Source organism: Gossypium raimondii, chromosome 7 (genome assembly GCF_025698545.1).
Source record: "Gossypium raimondii isolate GPD5lz chromosome 7, ASM2569854v1, whole genome shotgun sequence".
Classification (NCBI taxonomy): Eukaryota; Viridiplantae; Streptophyta; class Magnoliopsida; order Malvales; family Malvaceae; genus Gossypium; species Gossypium raimondii.
The window spans coordinates 19691654-19713538 of NC_068571.1; the positions used below are offsets into that span (position 1 = coordinate 19691654).

At 31.0% G+C, this 21885-nt stretch overlaps 2 protein-coding genes and 1 long non-coding RNA gene across 3 annotated transcripts; 2 read left to right on the top strand and 1 right to left on the bottom strand.

Moving 5' to 3' along the window:
• The first annotated feature begins 1648 nt into the window (after positions 1-1648).
• Positions 1649-13819, top strand: LOC105763333 (uncharacterized). The gene is made up of 4 exons (XR_008198009.1): positions 1649-2210; positions 2302-2343; positions 13141-13277; positions 13594-13819. It is a non-coding gene; the product is annotated as an uncharacterized LOC105763333 (long non-coding RNA).
• A 3602-nt stretch (positions 13820-17421) lies between these two features.
• LOC105799687 (chlorophyll a-b binding protein 151, chloroplastic) lies at positions 17422-18677 on the top strand. Its single transcript, XM_012630361.2, has 2 exons — positions 17422-17631; positions 17892-18677. The coding sequence occupies exons 1-2, from the start codon at positions 17486-17488 to the stop codon at positions 18541-18543; spliced, it is 798 nt and encodes a 265-aa protein (XP_012485815.1). The 5' UTR covers positions 17422-17485; the 3' UTR covers positions 18544-18677.
• On the bottom strand, positions 18633-21025 carry LOC105799679 (pentatricopeptide repeat-containing protein At1g08070, chloroplastic). Its single transcript, XM_012630352.2, has one exon. The coding sequence runs from the start codon at positions 20955-20957 to the stop codon at positions 18909-18911; it is 2049 nt and encodes a 682-aa protein (XP_012485806.1). The 5' UTR covers positions 20958-21025; the 3' UTR covers positions 18633-18908.
• Between the last annotated feature and the right edge of the window lie 860 nt (positions 21026-21885).

Genomic DNA, 21885 nt, shown 5'->3' on the forward strand with positions numbered 1-21885 from the left:
AAGGAAAACTGAAATCAAAACAGGAGGAAAACTGGGGAAATCACCTTTTTCTCTGATTTTTGTATTCGTAATGAATATCAAATGCGTGTGTAACGTTTACAAAATTTGGAAAATGGCTTTATAGCCGAAGATAAAGATAAAAAAAATGAATCCAAAATACAACTAATATCCTTTTTTTCTTTTTTCTTTGCTGCCATTTTCTGCTTGTTTTTTTGTTTGTCTGCTTTTGTGCAGGTACGGAGGAGTCTAGCTGGTGGTACGGAGGCCAACGTGGCGTGGAGGCGCTGCATGCGTGGGGAGTGGCTTGGCACGCGAGGAGGGTGGCTTCGGTGGCTGCGGCGCTGGTGAAAACCCTAGAAGCCTCTAGGGTGCTCCATTGATTTGGGCCGAGTTTTGGGCTTGAGAGATCCGAGTTTAGAAAGTTGGGTTTAGGGTCTGTTAAATTTGGATAGTTTAGGTTAAAACAGTTTGGGTCATATTGTAGTTGGGTCTTGGGCTAAACGGGTTAGTTATTATTAGGCTGGATGTAAATGGACTTTAAACATGGACTTTTAATTTTTATTTGTTTTTTGTATTTATTATTTAATTTGGGCCGGGCGAATTTGGGTTATTACAGTACCTAAAACTGAAAGCTAGATATGAGGAACTAAATCGAACTCAGAGGTGTTTAGTCTTACAACCATACCATAGCTTTGGACTTCCATATTAATTTGATAGGCTATTAGTCCATTTAGAAGTGTATATTAATTTGATTGTAATTACTAAAAGTATTTGAATAAGAGCAATTTTATGTGCTATCTGGTTTGGTCCTTTGATTCAACAGGAATCTCCTTGGTGAAGACTTGGGTCCATTGAACTCAAAGGAGCTTGAGCATCAACTAGAGTCATCCTTGAAACATGTCCGCTCCACCAAGGGTAAGTTTTGATTACTGCTTACATATATCTTTGATATGTTTGAGTTTATACAAGTGAGAATTTCATACAATTGTTCAGCATAGTATATTTATTTTTTATCATTTGTTGCACATCTGTTATATTCTGAATTTTTAAGATAGCTAGGAATAAATATGAAACTAGAATGTTATGGTAAATAAACTTTTTTTCTGATTTAATCCCATCCAATTTAACCAGACCCAACTTGTCAGCAAATCTATCTTTTACAAAAGTTGTGTTCTTTTTAGAAGAGTTTTTCTTCATCAGTAATTTATTTAAATTACAATTTATTATTATTAGCTTTGCTTAAAATCTAATGGAGGGGTTAAAACTGTCTCTTGAAGCTCATTAACCACAAATAATATTAGAAGTGGCTAGAGGAATTAGGGAAACAGTACTATATAATAACATCTTTATTAGAATAATTTCGTTTCTACTTTAATAATACTGAAAAATTAGTCCTTTTTTCTAATTTATTTAAATTTGATTTAGTTGGTAAACATATAAATTTAAATTATTAACCGTTGCTAATTTATTGCCTATAAATTATTAGACAGTTGATATAAATTGAAAATTACTAATTTTCATATTAGCTATTTAACAATGTTATCCAATTGGACTAATTTTTCAATTTTTATAAAGTATGATGATCAAATTTTGACAAATTATAGGGATTAACTTTTAAATTTTATTAAAATAGAGGATAAAATTCAATATTAAACCAGGATAAAAAAAAATGTGAAAGTAGGCTATACTGTTTTGGTCAGTTTAATACCTTTTCTTGTCGGTGGGTTTCCTCTTCCCATTTCAACTATTAAGAAAAACCCTAAAGCTTGCAGCCTCAATCTTTTTACTGGTCATAGCATTCATGTACTAATTTAGATGATAAGTACACATGAATTAAGGATTTAGATTGTGGTTGTAGATGAGTTTTTGGTTGAATTTGCCATTTAAATCCTTATGGATTAGAGGTTTCCAGGAGAAGATGAAACTTAACAGCAAGTTATATCTACTAGTGGAAGCAAAATCATAATCCATTTTGTTAGGCTTTAAGAGATATCATAGAGCAGTTATAGTGGGTATTTTTTTCCATGAAAAGATTAATCATACCTGTAGTAATTTTATGGTATAACTAACTTGTCAATCCACCTCTTTCTTGATTTCTCTTTTAGCTCCTAATATTTTCAACTTTCACAAATTCTAGCACTTTGTTTTATTTCAATCTTCTTTTGCAGACCCAATATATGCTTGACCAGCTTTCTGAACTTCAGAATAAGGTAATAAACTGAATTTTGGGTAACAAAAAAGAAAAAAAATACTGCTAAAGTTTTTCTATGTTCTAAAATACTAACCGGCTTTTAAATGCAGGAACAAATGCTAATGGAAACTAAGAGGGCTTTGTCAATAAAGGTAAAGTCAATATCTTAAGTAGTAAAAGTAATAGCCTTTTGTTCATCAACTTTTTGACTGTATATGATATGTGAGTTTGAAAGGACAAAACTCAAGCTGCAGTGACATAGCTTATCTAATCAAGTAACAAATTACGGTATACGGCTGATAAAATTTTACTTCTTGTAGTTCCAGTGTCAGGCGAAGTGTGTAAAGAATATTTTTTATATTCTCTAAATTAAAATGTGATTTTAATATAAGTATAATATTTTTAGCTTAAAATTTGAAAATATGATTATATCATTTTCCCAATTTTTATTTGTTGAAGAACGATTTTAATTTTTCAATTCTAATATTTCTAGAATTTTTAATAAAAATATTTTTCATTTTTATCGGATTCAATTTTATAAGGATTAATTTCCTTTTATAACTTATTTCTAAATCTTGTTTTTCAAGACTATTAATTCTTTTCAACTTCTTTTCTTCTGTTAGAAAAGTTTTTGACTATATGTCCTATCTTAATATCTAAAATATTTTTAAATTCTTTAGAAGTTTTTCTTCTAGAAAACTGATTCTTAATATGACCAGAAAATTTTTATTTTTAGTTTCTCTTTGACTTGTTTATTATATTTTTCTTTTTATGCCTATGATGAGTATTAAGTTTTACACCTAACCGTCCTAGTAAAGTTCTATTAATAAATTTTCTTTTATTTTTAGGATCTTTCCCATCAATAGTGAAATTTTTTATATTACTGGTCAACATATTGGTTGTATATTGAACTTTACTTAAATCTTTAATCAGATAATCATTTGTTTGAATATGTGACTTAATTTTTCTTTTTCCATAAGGATCTGTTGGTTCAGTATCCATTGGTTCAAGAATATTTATTTCTTCGTCTATATCTTCAGATGAAGTGGTTTCTTCATTAGAATTATAAGTTGAGACTTTTATGTCTTCATCTTGATTTGTTGAAGTTTTTTCTTCATCAGATTGTTTCTTAAATAATTCTGTTTTTTCAACTATCATCATGATATCCACGTTGCCAAACTTTTTTGTTGGTATGTGGATTGCCTTTCTTTCAGGTTGCCATCTTTGTTGACATCATCCCTAGTGATGAATTGTAGATATATCTTGATGACAATTTTCCCATATATTTTTGATTTGTTGCAAAATATGAGATGGGAAATCTTCTATATCCATTTCTGCTATCTTTTTTAGTAGACAAATGGATTCTTCATCTTTATCACTAATTCTTGAATAGTACGCCATTATTATTCTTCCATCAGTTCTAAGTCGATAATTTCTTTCTTGAAGAAGATATCTTGCTTAGCCATTAAATCAATTCCAATTTGGATTTGATAATAGCTAAAATCTTTCTGACACTTGTCAATTGTTGTTGCCAAGTGTTCCTTATCTTCATTTAAGGCTGATAATCAAGGGCTGTCGATCATAGTATGAATATATCAAATTTGATATGGCTGAAAAAAATTTTCTTTTTCAGGAATACCAATAAGAGTACTAATTTGGATATAAAAGTAATAGAAAAAATCATCATTGTTTATGATGGATTGTAAAAAAGATTTTACTATTGCTGGAAAATCCATTAAAAGGTGAAAAGAGAAATTTTGTATTACTATTTCTCTAACAAAACCCCATTCAATACTTGTTATATCGAATGGTTCATGATCCAATCTAAATTTTATAGTTGGATAAATTTTACCAATAAAATTAGTAAAAACATAAGATTGTAGAAAATATTCGAAAAAGCTTTTGGAATTTAATCATGATTACAGATAAGTCCATTAATTTTGTTGAATATTTTCATTGGTAAAATCTGTCTAGATTTGTTATATAAATGATTCTAAATACCTTATTCACGATAGGACTGGTTTTTCCTTTATGAATAAAATATTAAAAATATTAAGAAGATTGTTTATCTCCTCAATATCCATGAATTCTAATTAGAATTCATCCCATTCTCTATATAAAATAGATTTTAATAATAAATCTTCACTTCATTTTCTTTAGTCGTTTTTCAACTAAAATAATGAAAATCGTAAGAGCTCTTCCGAAATTGGCTCTTTGATTAGAAATATGGGTTTTCCATATCTCGCTTATAAAATCATAATTTTCGGTGATAAACCAGGATTATAAAAATCTTTTATTTTTGAAAGATCTTTTTTTTCTTTAATTTGTTGTTTTTCAACAAATTTTCTGAACTTTTGATGATTTCAGCATAACTGGTTTGTGATGCCAAATTCATATCTTGAGACATTGGTGATTGATACACCATGTTTGAAAAAGAGGTTCCAACTGGTTGGTTTACCATTGGATATTTTAAAACATTTGGTCCAAGTGATTGGTTTACCATTGGATATGATACATAATATCCTTGATTAGGATAAAATGATATTTGTGCAGGTACAAATCTTTTTTTGGAGTTTGCTTCTGCTTTCCCTTTGTTGGGTTTTTTGTGAATAGTAGTCCATTCACCGACTATTTCTTTTAGAGGCTGTTTACCTCTATCCATGAGGCCTGCTAAGATAATCAGCAAGAAGACTTTCATCACTTTTTATATAAATAACTTCAAAATTAAAAGTGCATAAATCATTCTACCACCTAATTCTTCTTGGTACAGTTTCCAAACTGTTGTTAGTTAAAAACTGTTTAACTGCATGGTTATCAGTTCTTATGATGAACCTTTTAGGTGCTAAATAAATAATGAAAGTTTTTATTCCTTTTTTAATAGCTAAAAGTTCTTTTTCATAAATAATATAATTAACCTCATTAGGCTTAAATTTTCTGAATTATATCCACATATTAATTCTTCATTATTATTAATTGTTTTAGCTTTTAGAATACATCCCCAATAACATTGTGATGCATCGGTTTCTAAAATTAGTTTATCACCTTTTTAGGTAAATAAACTTTTAGATTGTAAGTTATTTCGCTTTTATATTTTTATAATTTCGCATCTTGTTTAGACCAAAAAAAGAAATATTCTTTTTAATTTTCCATATAATATACCTATTTTTCAGATAATTTTGGAAAAAAGTTTCTCCCATAATTAACAATTCCTAAAAATTGTTGAAGATGTTTTTATCTTCTATTTTTCAGAAATTCTTTTATTTTTACAATAATATGATCTTGGAGTTTAAGACCATCTGTAGATAACTTTAAACCTAAAATTCTATTTCCATTTTTCTAGCTCTATTTTTTAGGGCTTAATATAATTCCATGTTTTAGGAATTTTGAGAAATAATATTTAGATGTTTTCTATGCTTTTCTAGTGTTTCGAAAAGACTAGAATATCATCTATATATACTACACAAAACTTTTATACTTATTAAAGATGGAATCCATCCATCTTTGAAAGATTTGTGGAGCATTGCATAATTCAAATGGCATTATCCTTTATTGATAATGACCATTAGGGGCACTAAAAGCAGTTAAAGATTTTGACTCATCGGTTAGCATGATTTGTCAGAATCCCGATTTACAATCAAATTTACTAAAATATTTGGCTTGTTTAGCCTGATTGATCAATACTTCTTTTTTTGGGATAAAATATCCATCAAAAATAGTGTTTTGATTTAATCTCTTATAATTAATAACCATCCTAGCTTTTCCTCTTTTAATTTCAGATGATTTATTACCATAAAAGCGGGACTTGAATGAGGACTATTAGTTTTTTCTATTAATCCTTTTCTAATAGTTCATTTATTTGAACATCAAACTCATCCATATCTTGTTTAGCATAGATCATAGGCTTAACCTAATTATTTTATTAGGATTATTTAATTTTATTTCACAATATCTTGGACTATTTTTCCATAACTTTAGTGGTTCATCACTAAAATTGTTTTCTAATATTTTAAACAACCAATGATTTGTTTCTAATTGTTTAATTTGTTCTTTTCTAGTTGGTGTAAAGTTTTATTACACACAAACTTATGGTTTTCTACCATGGTATTTCCACAGAGAATTTTTCTCTGAGACAAAGTAACCAAATTTTTATCTATTGAAAATGGTAGATGATGATATATAAAATTATTTTCTAGTAATATATCTCCATGCATTTCGGAGAAACATAACATCTTAGGAATTACAAATTTAACATTGTTTATGTAGATTGGTATATTTCTTGCCTTATATTGGATTATAGTTTCATTACCATCTATTCCAATTGCATTAATAGGATTTTTCATTAATTCCTATTTTTCTATAAGAATAGCATTTTTCTGCAACTACTTGTTGTAGCTCCAAAGTCAAGCAAAGCGTGTAAAGAATATTTTTTATATTCTCTAAACTGAAATGTGATTTCAATATAAGTATAATATTTCTTAGCTTGAAAATTTGAAAATGTGATTATATCATTTTTCCCAATTTTTATTTGTCAAGAACTGTTTTAATTTTTCAATTCTAGTATTTCTAGAATTTTCTAACAAAAATATTTTTCATTTTTATCGATTCAATTTTATAAGGATTTATTTCCTTTTTATAACTTATTTCCAAATCTTGTTTTTCAAGACTATTAATTCTTTTTCTAACTTCTTTTCTTTTGTTAGAAAAGTTTTTGATTATATGACCTATCTTAATATCTAAAATATCTTTAAGTTCTTTAGAAGTTTTTCTTCTATAAACTGACTCTTAATATGACCAGAAAATTTTTATTTTCTAGTTTCCTTTGACTTGTTTATTATATTTTTCTTTTTATGCCTATGATAAGTATTAGGTTTTACACCTAACTGTCCTAGTAAAGTTCTATTAATAAATTCTCTTATATTTTTAGGATCTTTCTCATCAATAGTTAAATTTTTTTATATTACTAGTCAACATACTGGTTGTATATTGAACTTTACCTAAATCTTTAATCAGATAATCATTTGTTTGAATATCTGACTCAATTTTTCTTTTTCCATAAGGATCTGTTGGTTCAGTGTCCATTGGTTCAGGAATATTTATTTCTTCGTCTACATCTTCAGATGAAGTGGTTTCTTCATCAGAATTATAAGTTGAGACTTTTATGTCTTCGTCCTGATCGGTTGAAGTTTTTTCTTCATCAGATTGTTTCTTAAATAATTCTGTTTTTTCAGAATTACTTGAACTGCTACTATCATCATATTTTAACATATAATGATAATTAAACATACTAAAAAGATATTTATGTTTTTCATAAAGTTCTTAAATTAATTTTAAATTTTCAACTCTTTCTAGTTGATCATTAGTAGTAGTCAATTTTTCTTTCCAATGTTCTATAAGGGTTTTATAGGACTAGAAATCATATTCTTTTGTTTAGCATCTTTTTACGTTTTTTATGTTTTTATAATTTTTAACAGAGATGACTCATCGAAGTGTTTTCTTCTTGAGATAAAACTAAAATATTTTCTTTACCATTACCATAATATAAATGACCTAGATCTACATCGGACTCAATATTATTATTAAAAACTTGTTCTAATTTATTATTAATATTAGTTAATATTTCTTTAGACTCATGGTTTAAGTCTAAATTTTTATAAATCCTAAATTATTTATCTTTTCTTCTACTTTATTGACCTTTTACATAACTTAGAAAAATAAAAGAAGTCATATCAACAAGCGAGATAATTGGGGGTTCCAATCATCTTTTAATAATCCAAATTTGATACTACTGATAAAATTTTTCTTGTTCACTATACCAATTAGACTACTAATTTCAATATAAAATAGTAATCAAAATCATCATTGTTTATGATGTTTTGTAAACTGTCTTTACAATAGTGGAAAATCTTTTAAAAGATGAAAAGAGATTTTGCACAACTATTTCTTTAGTAAAACCCCATTCAATATTGGTTATATCAAATGGTTCATGATCTAATCTGTATTTTAAAGTAGGAAATTCATTATCTAAATAATCATTAAAACATATGCTTGTAGAAAATATTCGAAAAAGCTTTTTGAAATTAAATTTCTTTGTCGCAAATTATTTCATTTATTTTGTGAATATTTCTACCGGTAAAAATTTCCTAGCTTTATTAAACATACATATTCTAAATACTTTATTCATAATAAAGTTGTTTTTCTCTTTATGAATAAAATATTGAATAATATCAATAAGATTGTTTATCTCCTTAATATCCATAACAAAGAGTTGGAATTCATCCGAATCTCTATATAAAATAGATTTTAATAATAAATCTTCACTTCATTTTCTTTAGTTGTTTTTTCAACTAAAAATAATGAATATCTGGTAAGAGCTCTTCTGAAATTGGCTCTTTGATTAGAAATATGGGTTTTCCATATCTCGTTTATAAAATCATAATTTTCTGGTGATAAACCAGGATTATAAAAATCTTTTATTTTTGAAAGATCTTTTTCTTCTTCAATTTGTTGTTTTTTCAACAAATTTTCTGAACTTTTGATGATTTCAGCATAACTGGTTTGTGATGCTAAATTCATATATTGAAACATTAGTGATTGATACCCATGTTTGAAAAAGATGTTCCAACTGGTTGGTTTACCATTGGATATTTTAAAACATTTGGTCCAAGTGGTTGGTTTACCATTGGATATGACACATAATATCCTTGATTAGGATAAAATGGTATTTGTGCAGGTACAAATCCTTTTTTGGAGTTTGATACTGCTTTCCCTTTGTTGAGTTTTTTGTGAACAGTAGTCCATTCACTGACTATTTCGTTTAGAGGCTGTTTACTTCTATCCATAGAACCTGCTAAGATAATCAACAATCATTAATAATAATTATTAATTATCTAGTAGTTTAATTGGTGTAAAATTTTTATTACACACAATCTTATTATTATTATCAAGAGGTATTTCTAAAAATCTTTTTTACTGATAACCAAATAGAATGTTTATCAATAGTAAAAGGTAAATACTTACATATAAAATTATTACCTAATAATATATCTCCTTCATGTTAGGAAAACATACTATTTTAGGAATCACAAATCTAACATTGTTTATGTAGATTGGTATATTTTTAGCTTTATGTTTTATAATAGTTTTACTACCATCTATTCTCATTATTTTTATGGGTTTTTCATTAATTCCCATTTTCTCACAGAATCGCATTTTCTCTGCAACTTCTGATTGTAGCTCCAAGATCAATCAAGGCATTTAGAGAATATTTTTATATTTTCTAAATTGAAATGTAACTTTGATATTTATTCCAACTTTTGACTTTTTATCAATTGTTGAAGTTTGAATTTCTTCCATTCTAGTTTTTCTAGAATTATTACTAGGTTCGAGAGGAAATATAGGAATTTGAACAGTTTTAATTCCTATTGGTGTACTATTTGAACTAATATTATCTTCTTCTTCGGTTGAGAACTAGAGGATAAAACTAAATTTTCATTTGTATTTGTTATACAATTGTTTTAAAATACAATTTATTGCTTGATGACATATATTCTATATTAAACATAAATATATATTCATCGTTATTATCGAATCATTTTCGAAACTAACTCATATAATATTTCTTCAGATTTATTTCCTTTTGAAAACATATTTCTAAATCTTGTTTTCAAGACTTTTTATCATTTTTCTAGCATTTTTCCTTTGTTAGGACAATTGCTAGCTATATGACCTTCTTCATCACAAATAAAACATTTACAAATTTGTTTATTTGGTTTAGAAGTCTTTTCCTAACCACTATTTTATTATTACCGAAAATTTTTTATTACGGTTTCTATTTTCTTAATTTATATTTTTACGCTTTTTAGGATATATTTGTTTACATCCAAATTTGCATTCATTTTCTAGTATTTTATTACAATATTTATCACTTAATTTATGTTTGACTTGTTTAGCAGTTTTACTTTGCAAACAATGTAAAGTTATTCTTTCACGTGCAAAGTTTATCCTATTGCCTATAGTATCCAAATTTTCTGCTGGAAGTCCAGATGTTTTACTGTGCTTCTCTAAATAAGACATATTTGTTTATACATATCTCATCCCAGGGTAGGGGTAATTTATAAAAATATTAGTTTTTCCAAAATTCTATATTTTCATTTTTTAACTTTTGATATTCATGAAGAAATTTTTTAGAAAAATCTTCTAAATGTCTAATATCACATAATTTAATCTTAGAAAGGATGTAACTAGATGTACTATCTTGATCTTTTTTATCAAAATATCCACAAAATTCTATTTTTAGAATTAAGGTTAATCCTTTTAAAAGATCCTTAGGGGTTCCTATCTGGTTGATTAATTGCCCCTTTTGTTCTTTACCTTCTCAGACTCTTCCCAATGTCTAAGAAATTGTAGAACATCTCCTTGAAATGTTCCAACAAAGTAATTTAAAAAATTTTCTTTTGACCACGTGTTGCTGTTTACAACAATAGTCATAGATTGTGCCCAATCATCAATAGTTTTTTTCATAATTTGAAATAGGAGTATTAGTCAGATCTAAATAAATTCCTCCTTCGGCCACATTTCTTTTATTTAAATCATCTATTCTTTGTTGAGCAGGTTGATTAGAAGTTTCTCCTGGATATTCAGGTTTTACTTCATTAGTTGCTATATTATCGGTTTTATTACCAAAATTTCATCTGTTTATTTAAAGACCTAAGATAATCATCTGTTTGACTATCTGACTCTATTTTTCTTTTTCCATAAGGATCTGTTGGTTCAGTATCCATTGGTTCAGGAATATTTATTTCTTCGTCTACATCTTCAGATAAAGTGGTTTCTTCATCAGAATTATAAGTTGAGACTTTTATGTCTTCATCCTGATCTATTGAAGTTTTTTCTTCATCAGATTGTTTCTTAAATAATTCTGTTTTTTCAGAATTACTTGAATTGCTACTATCATCATATTTTAACATATAATGATAATTAAACATACTAAAAGGATCTTTATGTTTTCATAAAGTTCTTCAATTAATTTTATATATTCAACTCTTTCTAGTTGATCATTAGTAGTAGTAAATTTTTCTTTCCAATGTTCTATAAGGGTTTTATAGGATTGGAAATCATATTCTTTGTTTATCATCTTTTTACGTTTTTTATGTTTTTTATAATTTTTAATTGCGATGATGACTCATCGAATAAGTATTTTCTTCTTTAGATAAAACTAAAATATTATCCTTACCATTGCCATAATATAAAGGACCTAGATCTACATCAAATTCAAGATTATTATTAAAAACTTGTTTTAATTTATTATTAATATTAGTTAATATTTCTTTAGACTCATGGTTTAAGTCTAAATTTTTATATCTCCTAATTTATTTATCTTTTCTTCTACTTTACTGATCTTTTTACATAACTTAGAAAAATAAAAAGAAGTAATATCAACATGACTATTTATACCCTTACTCAGAGATGAAATGTTGTTTTCATTTCTAGAGTCTATATGCGTAATATGATTACAAGTTTTATCTTTAAACTGACACTCGATTTGCTCCATAATGTTTGTCTCGGGTACCTAAGACCGTCTATTATCTATATCGTCTTCACACAACGCCTAACGTCCTCCCTGGACTCAACGGCAACAAGAAGACATAATAACAGATATATGAGTTTTGAAACAAACAACAGTGAAACAAACAGAAATGTAAATCAAAGACAAAAACTTACAATGAATATTACGATATTATTTCTCCAGAAAGTCGTTACACCAGCACCTCTGATACCAATTCTGGGGGGAGAAGGGACTTAGAGAGTATGAGCGGAAGGGAATATAGACTCTTTTATTAACAAAAAAGAAAAGGTTTACAAAGTAGAAAACTAAAGAGTAAACTATAAACAAACGATGCCTATACAATTGAAATTTCCTCCCTATTTATAAAGGATATTAAAAATTCTATACAATTGTATTTTGAATCCCGAACAGTGTTTCTGATAAGGATTCGGCTTTAAATGGATGTGGCTGCTTCCACGTCTCATTTGTCTTCTTGTAATTTTAATTGCATGGTCATGGTTGTTTCCACGTTGCATGCTTGAATTAATGACCGCTTCCATCATTTGCTTGTGTTATGGTAGCTTTTATCATTGCTTGCATCATCATTGGTTTGATGAAATCTTCCACGTTGCAAGACTTTTTTTCTGCATCTGGGTGTCATTGATTAGCCTTCATGGTTGCTTCCATCATGGCTTATGTCATCATGATATCCACGTTGCCAAACTTTTTTGTTGGTATGTGGATTGCCTTTCTTTCAGGTTGCCATCTTTGTTGACTTCAACCTTCTTGCATATTATTGAGATTCATTTCTTCAATCTCGTCCAAATGTAAAGAATCTGATGAAAGTCTTGGTGGTGAGTTCCAAGTCTCCCATATATTTTTGATTTTTTCTGTAATATGAGATGGAAATTCTTCTATCTCCATTTCAACAATCTTTTTTAACAGCTTCACAGATTCTTCATCTCTTTCCTCCTGGATGTTTCCATTGGGAAATGCCAATATCCTCCTTCCATCCGTCCATAATTTATAAACATCATCATGGAGAAGATAATGGGCTTGTGATAATAAATCAATTCCTGTTTGGACTTGATAATGATCAAATTTATTATAACATTTATCAATAGTTTTTGACAAATGTTCTTTATCTTCATTAACAGCAGATAATTGGGGGGGTTCCAATAATCTTTTTAATAATCCAAATTTGATACGGCTGAGTAACCAACCCTAAGTAAGCATTTCTAGAGGAGTCAACCACAAGCTGATATCAAGTTGCTTGGAGGTTGGTTTGGGTCATTTTAGTTACTTGCCTCTCTTTGGGGCCACAAAACTTTAGTATAGCATTTTATTGAAGGTTTGATACCTAAATTCCCATAATCGGCTGACTACCTTTTCTTGTGTTTTATAGCTTGAAGAAATTAGTGCCAGAAACCAGCTCCGAATATCATGGGAAGGTGGTGAGCAAAGTGTAGCATTCACTAACCAGTAGGCTTAATCTATGGGGTTGTTTCAGCCATTGGAATGCAATCCAACTTTGCAGATAGGGTAGGATAAAATCCCCTTAATTCTTCTTTTTTCCCTTTCCCCATTCTATCATATTATTGTCCGTCCCAATGTTATTTAGACTCTTCATTTAGTATCCATGTCTAATATTCAAATGTAGTGCGTATTTGGATATAAATGTCTATGCCAGAGGTGCCTTATGCTTTATTTTGTTTATTTTTTGAACCTACATGACCAGAACTTCTAAACCTATATGTTGAGGTTGCTACACACAAGTCCCTTCCTTTTTTTAGTTTATGTGCCATGTGATGATTGTGTTTTAAAATTTGACTTGTTTTAGTTCCTTACATTCTTATAGGATTCACATTCAAGGAGCAAGAAACATCGCAGCAACTCATTGGGATCGAGCAGTCAGAATTCAGAATCAAGTGACACACAAGAGCTAGATTTGGAGCTTAGACTATCAATGTAATCAATAATTTTTTTTTGCCACTTTAAATGCATGCTCATGGAACTACATTTTATGCTTTCCTAGAATTGTAAGTTCAAATAAGGTGTTGATCTGCAAGTCATACATACAATATGAGCAAGTTGATATGAACTAGTTTGAATTTTTTTTAATTTTAAAGGAATCTTATGTAATCAAAGGCATTTTGACTCGCTACATGAGATATAGTGAAAAACATTGATCTTCTTGTTCATGAATTTCCATTTTAATACGTCTTCAAATTAAATTATGCATTTCTAAATTGGTGGAATTCCACTTCTGCTACATTCTCTAACCAAAGAATGGAGTGATGTATGTAATAATAACAACATTTCTAAAGGATTTGCTTAAAGCAGGTAAAGGGATAGGAATGGATTTGTGGCGTTTTTATGATATTTTGATTTTTTTTTATTTTTCACCCAAAAACGCCGCTGAAGGTTATATTTTTTAGCACATGTTCTTTAGCTGCGTTTTCGAGAGAAGTGCCGCTGAAGGTCATGTTTTTTAGCTGCGTTTTTAAGAAAAGCGTCGCTAAAGGTCATGCTTTTTAGCGGTGTTTGTAAAAAAAGCGCCGCTAAAGATCATATTCTATAGCGGCATTTGTCCACATAAACGCCGCAAAATTATAGCGACGCTTAAAGGGCCAAAAAAATGCCGCTAAAAACCTGTTTTGTTGTAGTGACAACTTGTTGATTTAAATTGAATTCAATGTTATGATTTGCGTGTGAATGTTCAGATAATTGTAGTAGCATCCTGAAACTTGGATCCAGCGATCAGATTGGGCGAGGGGTGTTACATGAAGTATCGGTGTTGTGGCGGGACGTTAATTGAAAGAAGTATCAGCGTTGTGGCAAGATTTTAATTGAAAGAGAAGTTTCAGTGTTGTGGAAGGATGTTAATTGAAAGATGAGTGGCGTTGTGGTGGGATTTGTCTCCAAGTCACAAGTTATGACAATCCGTTGGGAGTTGTCCTTACATATACAGGTTTATGATAGTCCCCAGGACTTGTCTTTAAGTGTACAAGCATGTGTCTGCACCAGAATGAATCTACGTGTACAAATTCACTAAGTATGTATTCGCAAATGGGTTTCTCTAAAAGAGAATCCGTGGTTGTGAGTCCGCTAAGACCATTATTCAAACAAGAGTCCGCCTGGATTACCATCCAAGTATGAGTTCACCGGATCAACTGCAAGTATGAGTCCATAAGGACTATAATACAATCTAAGATAGTCTGTAGGACTTGTCCTCAAGCTCCTAGGCTAAGTCGGTCTTCTGGGACTCCGTTATATGAAAATTAATGAAAATAAGTCTGCACTAACAATTCGCATAGTGTGAGTTTGGGAGTCTAAGTTGTCCAAGCACAATTGCACGAGAAATATTCATCGGACGTAAGCCCGCAAGAATTATCTTTAAGAATAGATTTGTATATACGAGGGTAGGTATGAATCCACAAACCTGAGTCTGCAGGTATGTATCCGTGGACATGAATCCACAGGCATGTGTCTGGTGTGTATTAGCAGAGTATGACTCCGCTAAGATCTTTCACCTGTATAGGTTGCATTGGGTAAATTCAACTATACTTACCGTAACACATATGTTTGCAGAGAGTGAAGGTGAACTGTTTATTTGAGCGAAGTGTATTGTATGCTTGTTGCTTATATTCTTACGTGAAATGTTTAACGTATTAGTTGTCCTTATGCGTTTCTTATATTCCACGCAAGTTGTATGTGCGGGCAAGTAAACATCATGGGAACTCACTAAGATCATTTTGAACTTACCATGCTTCTTGATTTATCTCTTCAGGTATCAATAGCCGTTTTGAACGATAGGAAAAGGACTAAGCCAAAAGCTGAAGTTTTAGTTGTGAGCCTTTTAATTGTATTTTTGTAACATGTACATATCGTGGTAGTCCACACGCTAGTAAACTAAGAATCTGATTTTACTATATTTAGCCGAAACTCTTTTAAACACAAGGCAGTATGTACGGTTGGATTAAATATAAAAATTAAATACATATTTTGTAAACTTTTAAGTAAGTGCCAAAAACAAAATAAGCTATCAACTCATGTTGTTGTATATTCCAATTAGCTGAATGTTTCAAAATCATTTAAATATTTGGTAATAACATTATTTTGTTCGACTCCGGTTACCGAACCGAGCATGAGATGTTACAATAAATAATAAAAAATATATTGATCAAGCACATTATCACTTATCTTGCCAAATTGAGACTGCTTCGCCAGTACCTATCCTCCACCCCGTTCCCATATCTAGCAACCGTCACAGGCTCCATATGCTCCACCAATATCTATAAATTATTAAATGTTAAAACTTTCTTGTAATGAATTTTATTAAGAATTTAATCTAAAAATTTTAAAATTTAATTAGTTAATTGTAAGTTAACCTACTAGATATTAATTAAATTAAGGAATTTTATTTTTCATATATTTAATTCCTTTATATTTAAATAAATTAATAAGATTTCATATTTATATTATTTTATCTTTAAAGTGAATTATTATGTCAAGTCTATTATTAAATATTTCTTTAAATTTAAAAATATATATATTTAAATAGAATAATTTATTTTATTTTAAAATTTTAAAAGATATTTTTTATCGTTCACTAATAGCTGCTTATATGTATGAAAATAGTGAAATTTTGAAGAAGAAACTTGTGATCATTGTCTTGTCTATCATAATTTGCTAATTTATCATGAATTGTTATTGACTATTTTATATATTATTTGTAATATTAATTATTTAGGACGTTAAGTGAATTGTGCTTTAACATGTAAATTAAAATAATTTCAAAACTTAAAAGTATAATTAAAATATCATATTACAAAAAATGATATTTGCAAATATAGAAGTTACTTATTTTTTACTAATAGATTATATAATTTATATAATTCTAATTATGAAATTTATTATTACGTTGTCAATAATTTAATTTAATTTAATTTTATACAAATGTTAGTTATAATTCTATTTTGATAAACATCTTTTAATTTTAAAAATATAATGTAGACATGATTGTGAGTCACCCTATTAAGTTATCATAATTTCAAACTCAAATATGTTTTAATAGTGGTATCCTAAAGAAAGATGATTATGTTTTTAAGTGTACAACTTTTAAAAGTTATATATAAATTTTCTATTATATATTAATTTATTATAGTTTTATCTATAAATTAGTAAATTTTATTAAAAAATCAATTAAAAGGTTCAAAATTTAATATTAACCAACTTTATTTTTTTGTATATTTAGTCCATTTATATTTAAATAAATTAATAAAATTATTATGCCAAACTCTATTCTTACATATTTATTAATTTAAATCTAAATAAATATATATGTTTATATATATTTAAATTGAATAATTTTATTTATTTTAACCTTTTAAAAGATATTTTTATTATTCACTAATAGCTGCTTATATCTATACGGATGATACAAGAGATACTAGAACATGAGAAATATTAGCAGAGTTAAGTGGCTATATATATGGCTTTAGCTTCACCACCAAAAACATCAAGAAGATTTTTCCAAATCCACGCGGCATAAAATCAACCTATACAACTCTCCAAAAAATCCAATTGCAAATCCACACCAATGCAGCAACCAATAGACTGCTGCTGACATGTACATTTCCTGATCCACAACATCTTCTCATTTCCATTATAACCCCTTCTCTCCAAACCAAAATAGACTACAATAACCATCGGCAAACAAACCAAGTCAACCTAAAGCCTTAGGCACCATGGCAACCTCTGCTATCCAACAATCTGCTTTCGTTGGCCAGACCGCTTTGAAGCAGTCCAATGAGCTCTTACGCAAAGTCGGAGCTTTCGATGGTGGTCGTGTTACCATGCGCAGAACTGTGAAAAGTGCCCCTACCAGCATCTGGTATACTTTTGTTACTACTTCCTAGTACTAACTAGCAGCATTTTGTTATAAGGATCTTTTTAGTCTAATCATTGATGGTTAACCCAAATATTGTGAAACAACAGACTAAAAATTTCAATTTGTACAGTACATTTTAGCAGCAATCTGCCTTATTTTAAGCCATACATTTAAAGAGAAATAGCATGTACAAGCGAAATCATGCAACGGAACTATATTTCTGCTTCTTGATCTGATTACCTACGGTTTGGTTTTAAAAACAGGTATGGCCCTGACCGCCCAAAGTACTTGGGTCCATTCTCAGACCAAATCCCATCATACCTGACAGGTGAATTCCCTGGTGACTATGGGTGGGACACTGCTGGGTTATCAGCTGACCCAGAGACATTTGCTAAGAACCGTGAGCTTGAAGTGATCCACTGCAGATGGGCAATGCTTGGTGCCCTTGGTTGTGTCTTCCCTGAAATTCTTTCAAAGAATGGAGTTAAGTTCGGAGAGGCAGTTTGGTTCAAAGCTGGATCTCAAATATTCTCCGAGGGTGGCCTTGACTATCTTGGCAACCCAAACCTTATCCATGCTCAGAGCATTCTTGCAATCTGGGCTTGCCAAGTTGTGCTCATGGGATTTGTTGAAGGATACAGAGTTGGAGGGGGACCACTTGGTGAAGGACTGGACCCAATTTACCCAGGTGGTGCTTTCGACCCACTTGGACTGGCTGATGATCCTGATGCGTTCGCAGAATTGAAGGTTAAGGAGATCAAGAATGGCCGCCTTGCAATGTTCTCCATGTTTGGATTCTTTGTCCAGGCTATTGTCACAGGAAAGGGTCCCATTGAGAACCTCCTTGACCACCTTGCCGATCCGGTGGCCAACAACGCATGGGCTTATGCCACTAACTTTGTCCCCGGAAAATGAACTTAGATTATAGATATGTCTCTGAAAGCTGTAACATTAACTGCTATGTAGCATCTGTTGCTGTGTACTGATGTAATTCACTGCTAGTCTTTTGAGCTGTTGTATCATTAAATCCATATCCTTTTTCCCTGAAATAGCACCTTTCTTGAAATGAGATGAGATCATAAAGCAAATGTTTTATTTTGTAGTAAGAGGCTGGTTCAGTTAGTTGATATAAATAAAGCGCAAGAAACATATCTAGCCATTTCTATAAACCCTCAAACGTGATGACAAAACACAGCCTGAAGACCTTAAAGTTATCATGAGGGTCTTCCCTTTCAGTTCCGTTGAAAGATGGCAATAATACCAGCCAACATCTGAGGTAATCACCAAAAATCTTTGCAAGAACACAATCCATCTTTAAAATGATGAAACCGGCTATTATCTCTCACAATAATCTCACGACTATAGATTTTAGAAAGCAGTTTAGTGATGGAATGGCAATCACTACAAACACGAAGGTTCTTCATGATGCGAATGGGACATCCAGCTTCAGTATTGTTGAGACCAAAGGCAATAGCCAACCTCTCACTATGGTTTTCCAATTCTGCTTCTTTCTCTTCCTCCTCTTCGATATACAACAACACTTGGCTTGTGTCAGGAACATGTCCTGCCAATTTCAACTTCTCTCTCATCTCAGCCAATTTGGAATAAATTTCTTTTGTTTGCGGATGTGATTTATCTCCCACAATAAAGTTATGAACCACCCCTTTATGCTCTATTGAACTGCAGCCGGGATCTTTTCTTAATCCTCTCTTCTTCATCATTTCTCTTACCTCAGAAACTTTCTCCCACTCACCTGCTACAGCATACATATTGGAAAGGACAACATAACCACCAGTAGTCTCTGGATCCAATTCAATCAAATGTTGAGCAGCATATTCACCTATTTTTGTGTTTCTATGGTTCCTAGCACCACTAAGCAATGTCATCCAGATTACTTTGTTTGGTCTCATGGGCATTTCTTCAATGATATCTTTTGCTTCTTCAAGACAACCAGCTCGGCATAATATGTCCACCAAACAACCATAATGTTCTATAGCAGGTTTAATTCCATATTCATTTATCATCATATTAAAATATTTGTGACCATCGTTAATCAATCCAACATGACTACAAGCATTAAGCACACCAACAAAAGTTATAGCATTAGGCTTCACACCAATTCTGCGCATTTCAAGAAATAGCTTCAGAGCATGGTCAGCCATGCCATGAATACTCAAGCCTACAATTATAGCAGTCCAATGCCCCAACTTTTTGTGGCTTATTGTCCGAAAAACAGTTACCGCACTATCAATGCCTCCGCACTTGGAATACATTTCGATCAGCACTGTCCCAACCACCCCATCTAATTCGATTCCATTTTTAACAATATACGAATGTATCAATCTTCCCGTGCCAAGACTCGCTAATCCAGAGACAGCAGAAATCACACTAACTAACGTAGCGTGAGTGGGCCTAAATTCCTCCTCCAACATTCTCTCAAACATTTCCAAAGCTTCCAAAAAGCGCAAGTTCAATTTGAATCCTCCTATCATTGAATTCCACGTGATCAAATTTCTTGTGGGCATTTGATCAAACAATTTACAAGCGGAATTAGTATCTCCAGCTTTCATATACCCATTAATCATAGTATTCCACGAAACTAAATTCCTATTTGGCATGTTCTCGAATATCTTTCTAGCAGTCTCAACCTCCCCACATTTCGCCAACCCATCAATCAAAACCGTCCATGAAAAACAATCCTTTTCAGGCATTTCATCAAACACCTTCATGGCAGCCTTAACTTCTCCACACCTTGCATACCCATCAAGCAAAGAATTCCATGAAACCAAATCTTTATCATCCATTTGATCAAACACTGTGTAACCAGAACCAATCTCGCCGCACTTGGAATACAAATTAACCAAACTAGCCTGCACAAATTTATCTAATCCGAAGCCAAGCTTCAAAACCAACCCATGTATTTGTTTGCCTTCTTTCAAAGCAGTTAACTTAGCACATGCCTTAATCACGCAAGGAAACGTGAATTCATCTGGCGGAAAATGACCAAGCAGAAGGACGAACAGGGAGATAGCTTCATGGGATTGCTGGTTTTGTATGTAGCATTTGAGGATGATATTCCAGAGAACCAACGAGGGGTGTTGGATTCGATCGAAAACGGAGCGAGCGTAGCGGAGGTTGTTGATGTTGGGGTCGGCATAGAGAGAAAGGAGACGAGAAGAGAGTGAGGGATGAGAGAAAACGGCGGTTTTGAGGGAAAATGCGTGGAGCTGTTGGGTTTCTTGGTGGGTTTTGGAGGATTTGAGAAGCGAAAAATGGAGAGCATCAGGGAAGTGCTGGTGGAGCATGTTGGAAAGGGTTAGAGTTTGCATTTTGGGATGCCAAGGGAAGAGAATCGCAATTTCACAAATTCATTCTAGGTGAACTTTTGGAGGGAATTTTGGCTGGCAGAGTGTTAACTAAATATGCTTAGAGTGAATTTGGATAGGCGGTGCCTTTAACTGCGGTTAGTGTAAAAACAGCGATGGTGGTGAGATTAGATACTGTAGCGATACTGTAGCGTGAGATAAAAAGTAAGTTAAACGTACCGCATTGCACCTAATCGCTCATCCAAACCTACCCTTAAATAGGTATGCTTCCCATAGTACTCTAGTAAGATTTTAAAATTTTAGTTTGTTTATGAGCAAGGCTTCTTTTTTTTTAACTTTTAAATTATCTCTCTCATTTCAGTCCACAATTAACGTTGAAATGTGATCCATTATTTAAATTACTTGGAAAGGATGATAGTGGTGAGTGGCTGAAGAAAGTTAACAAATACTTATCTAAGCCACCAATTTTAATCCTTCCTATGTGAGGAAGGTCTTGATCTTATAATTATTGGTGTTCGGGAGATCAATGCGATGCAGCGCACGACAACAAAATGAAATAAGTAAGAAAAAACACACAAATTGAACTGTGAAGTAAAGGTGTGACCATCCGAATTGGAAATTAAAAGAATGTTTGTTCATTGCCTTGACATTGATGAAGAAGTAGATGGACGACCATAGTATTATTATATTGTGAAATACTTGAATTTTCAGAAATTCCCTAAACATACTTATGAAAATGATAAGCAGATTATCAAAAGACTATCTATCAGTTTCTTCTTAGATGTTGAGGCGTTATAAAAAAAATCGAGATCATATCTTATTAATATGTGTAGATTTTAAGGAAGCTCAAAGAACATTAGAAGTACATGATAGGGTATATGGTGCACTTGCAAATGAACATATGATGGCTAGACAAATCATGAGGGTTGTG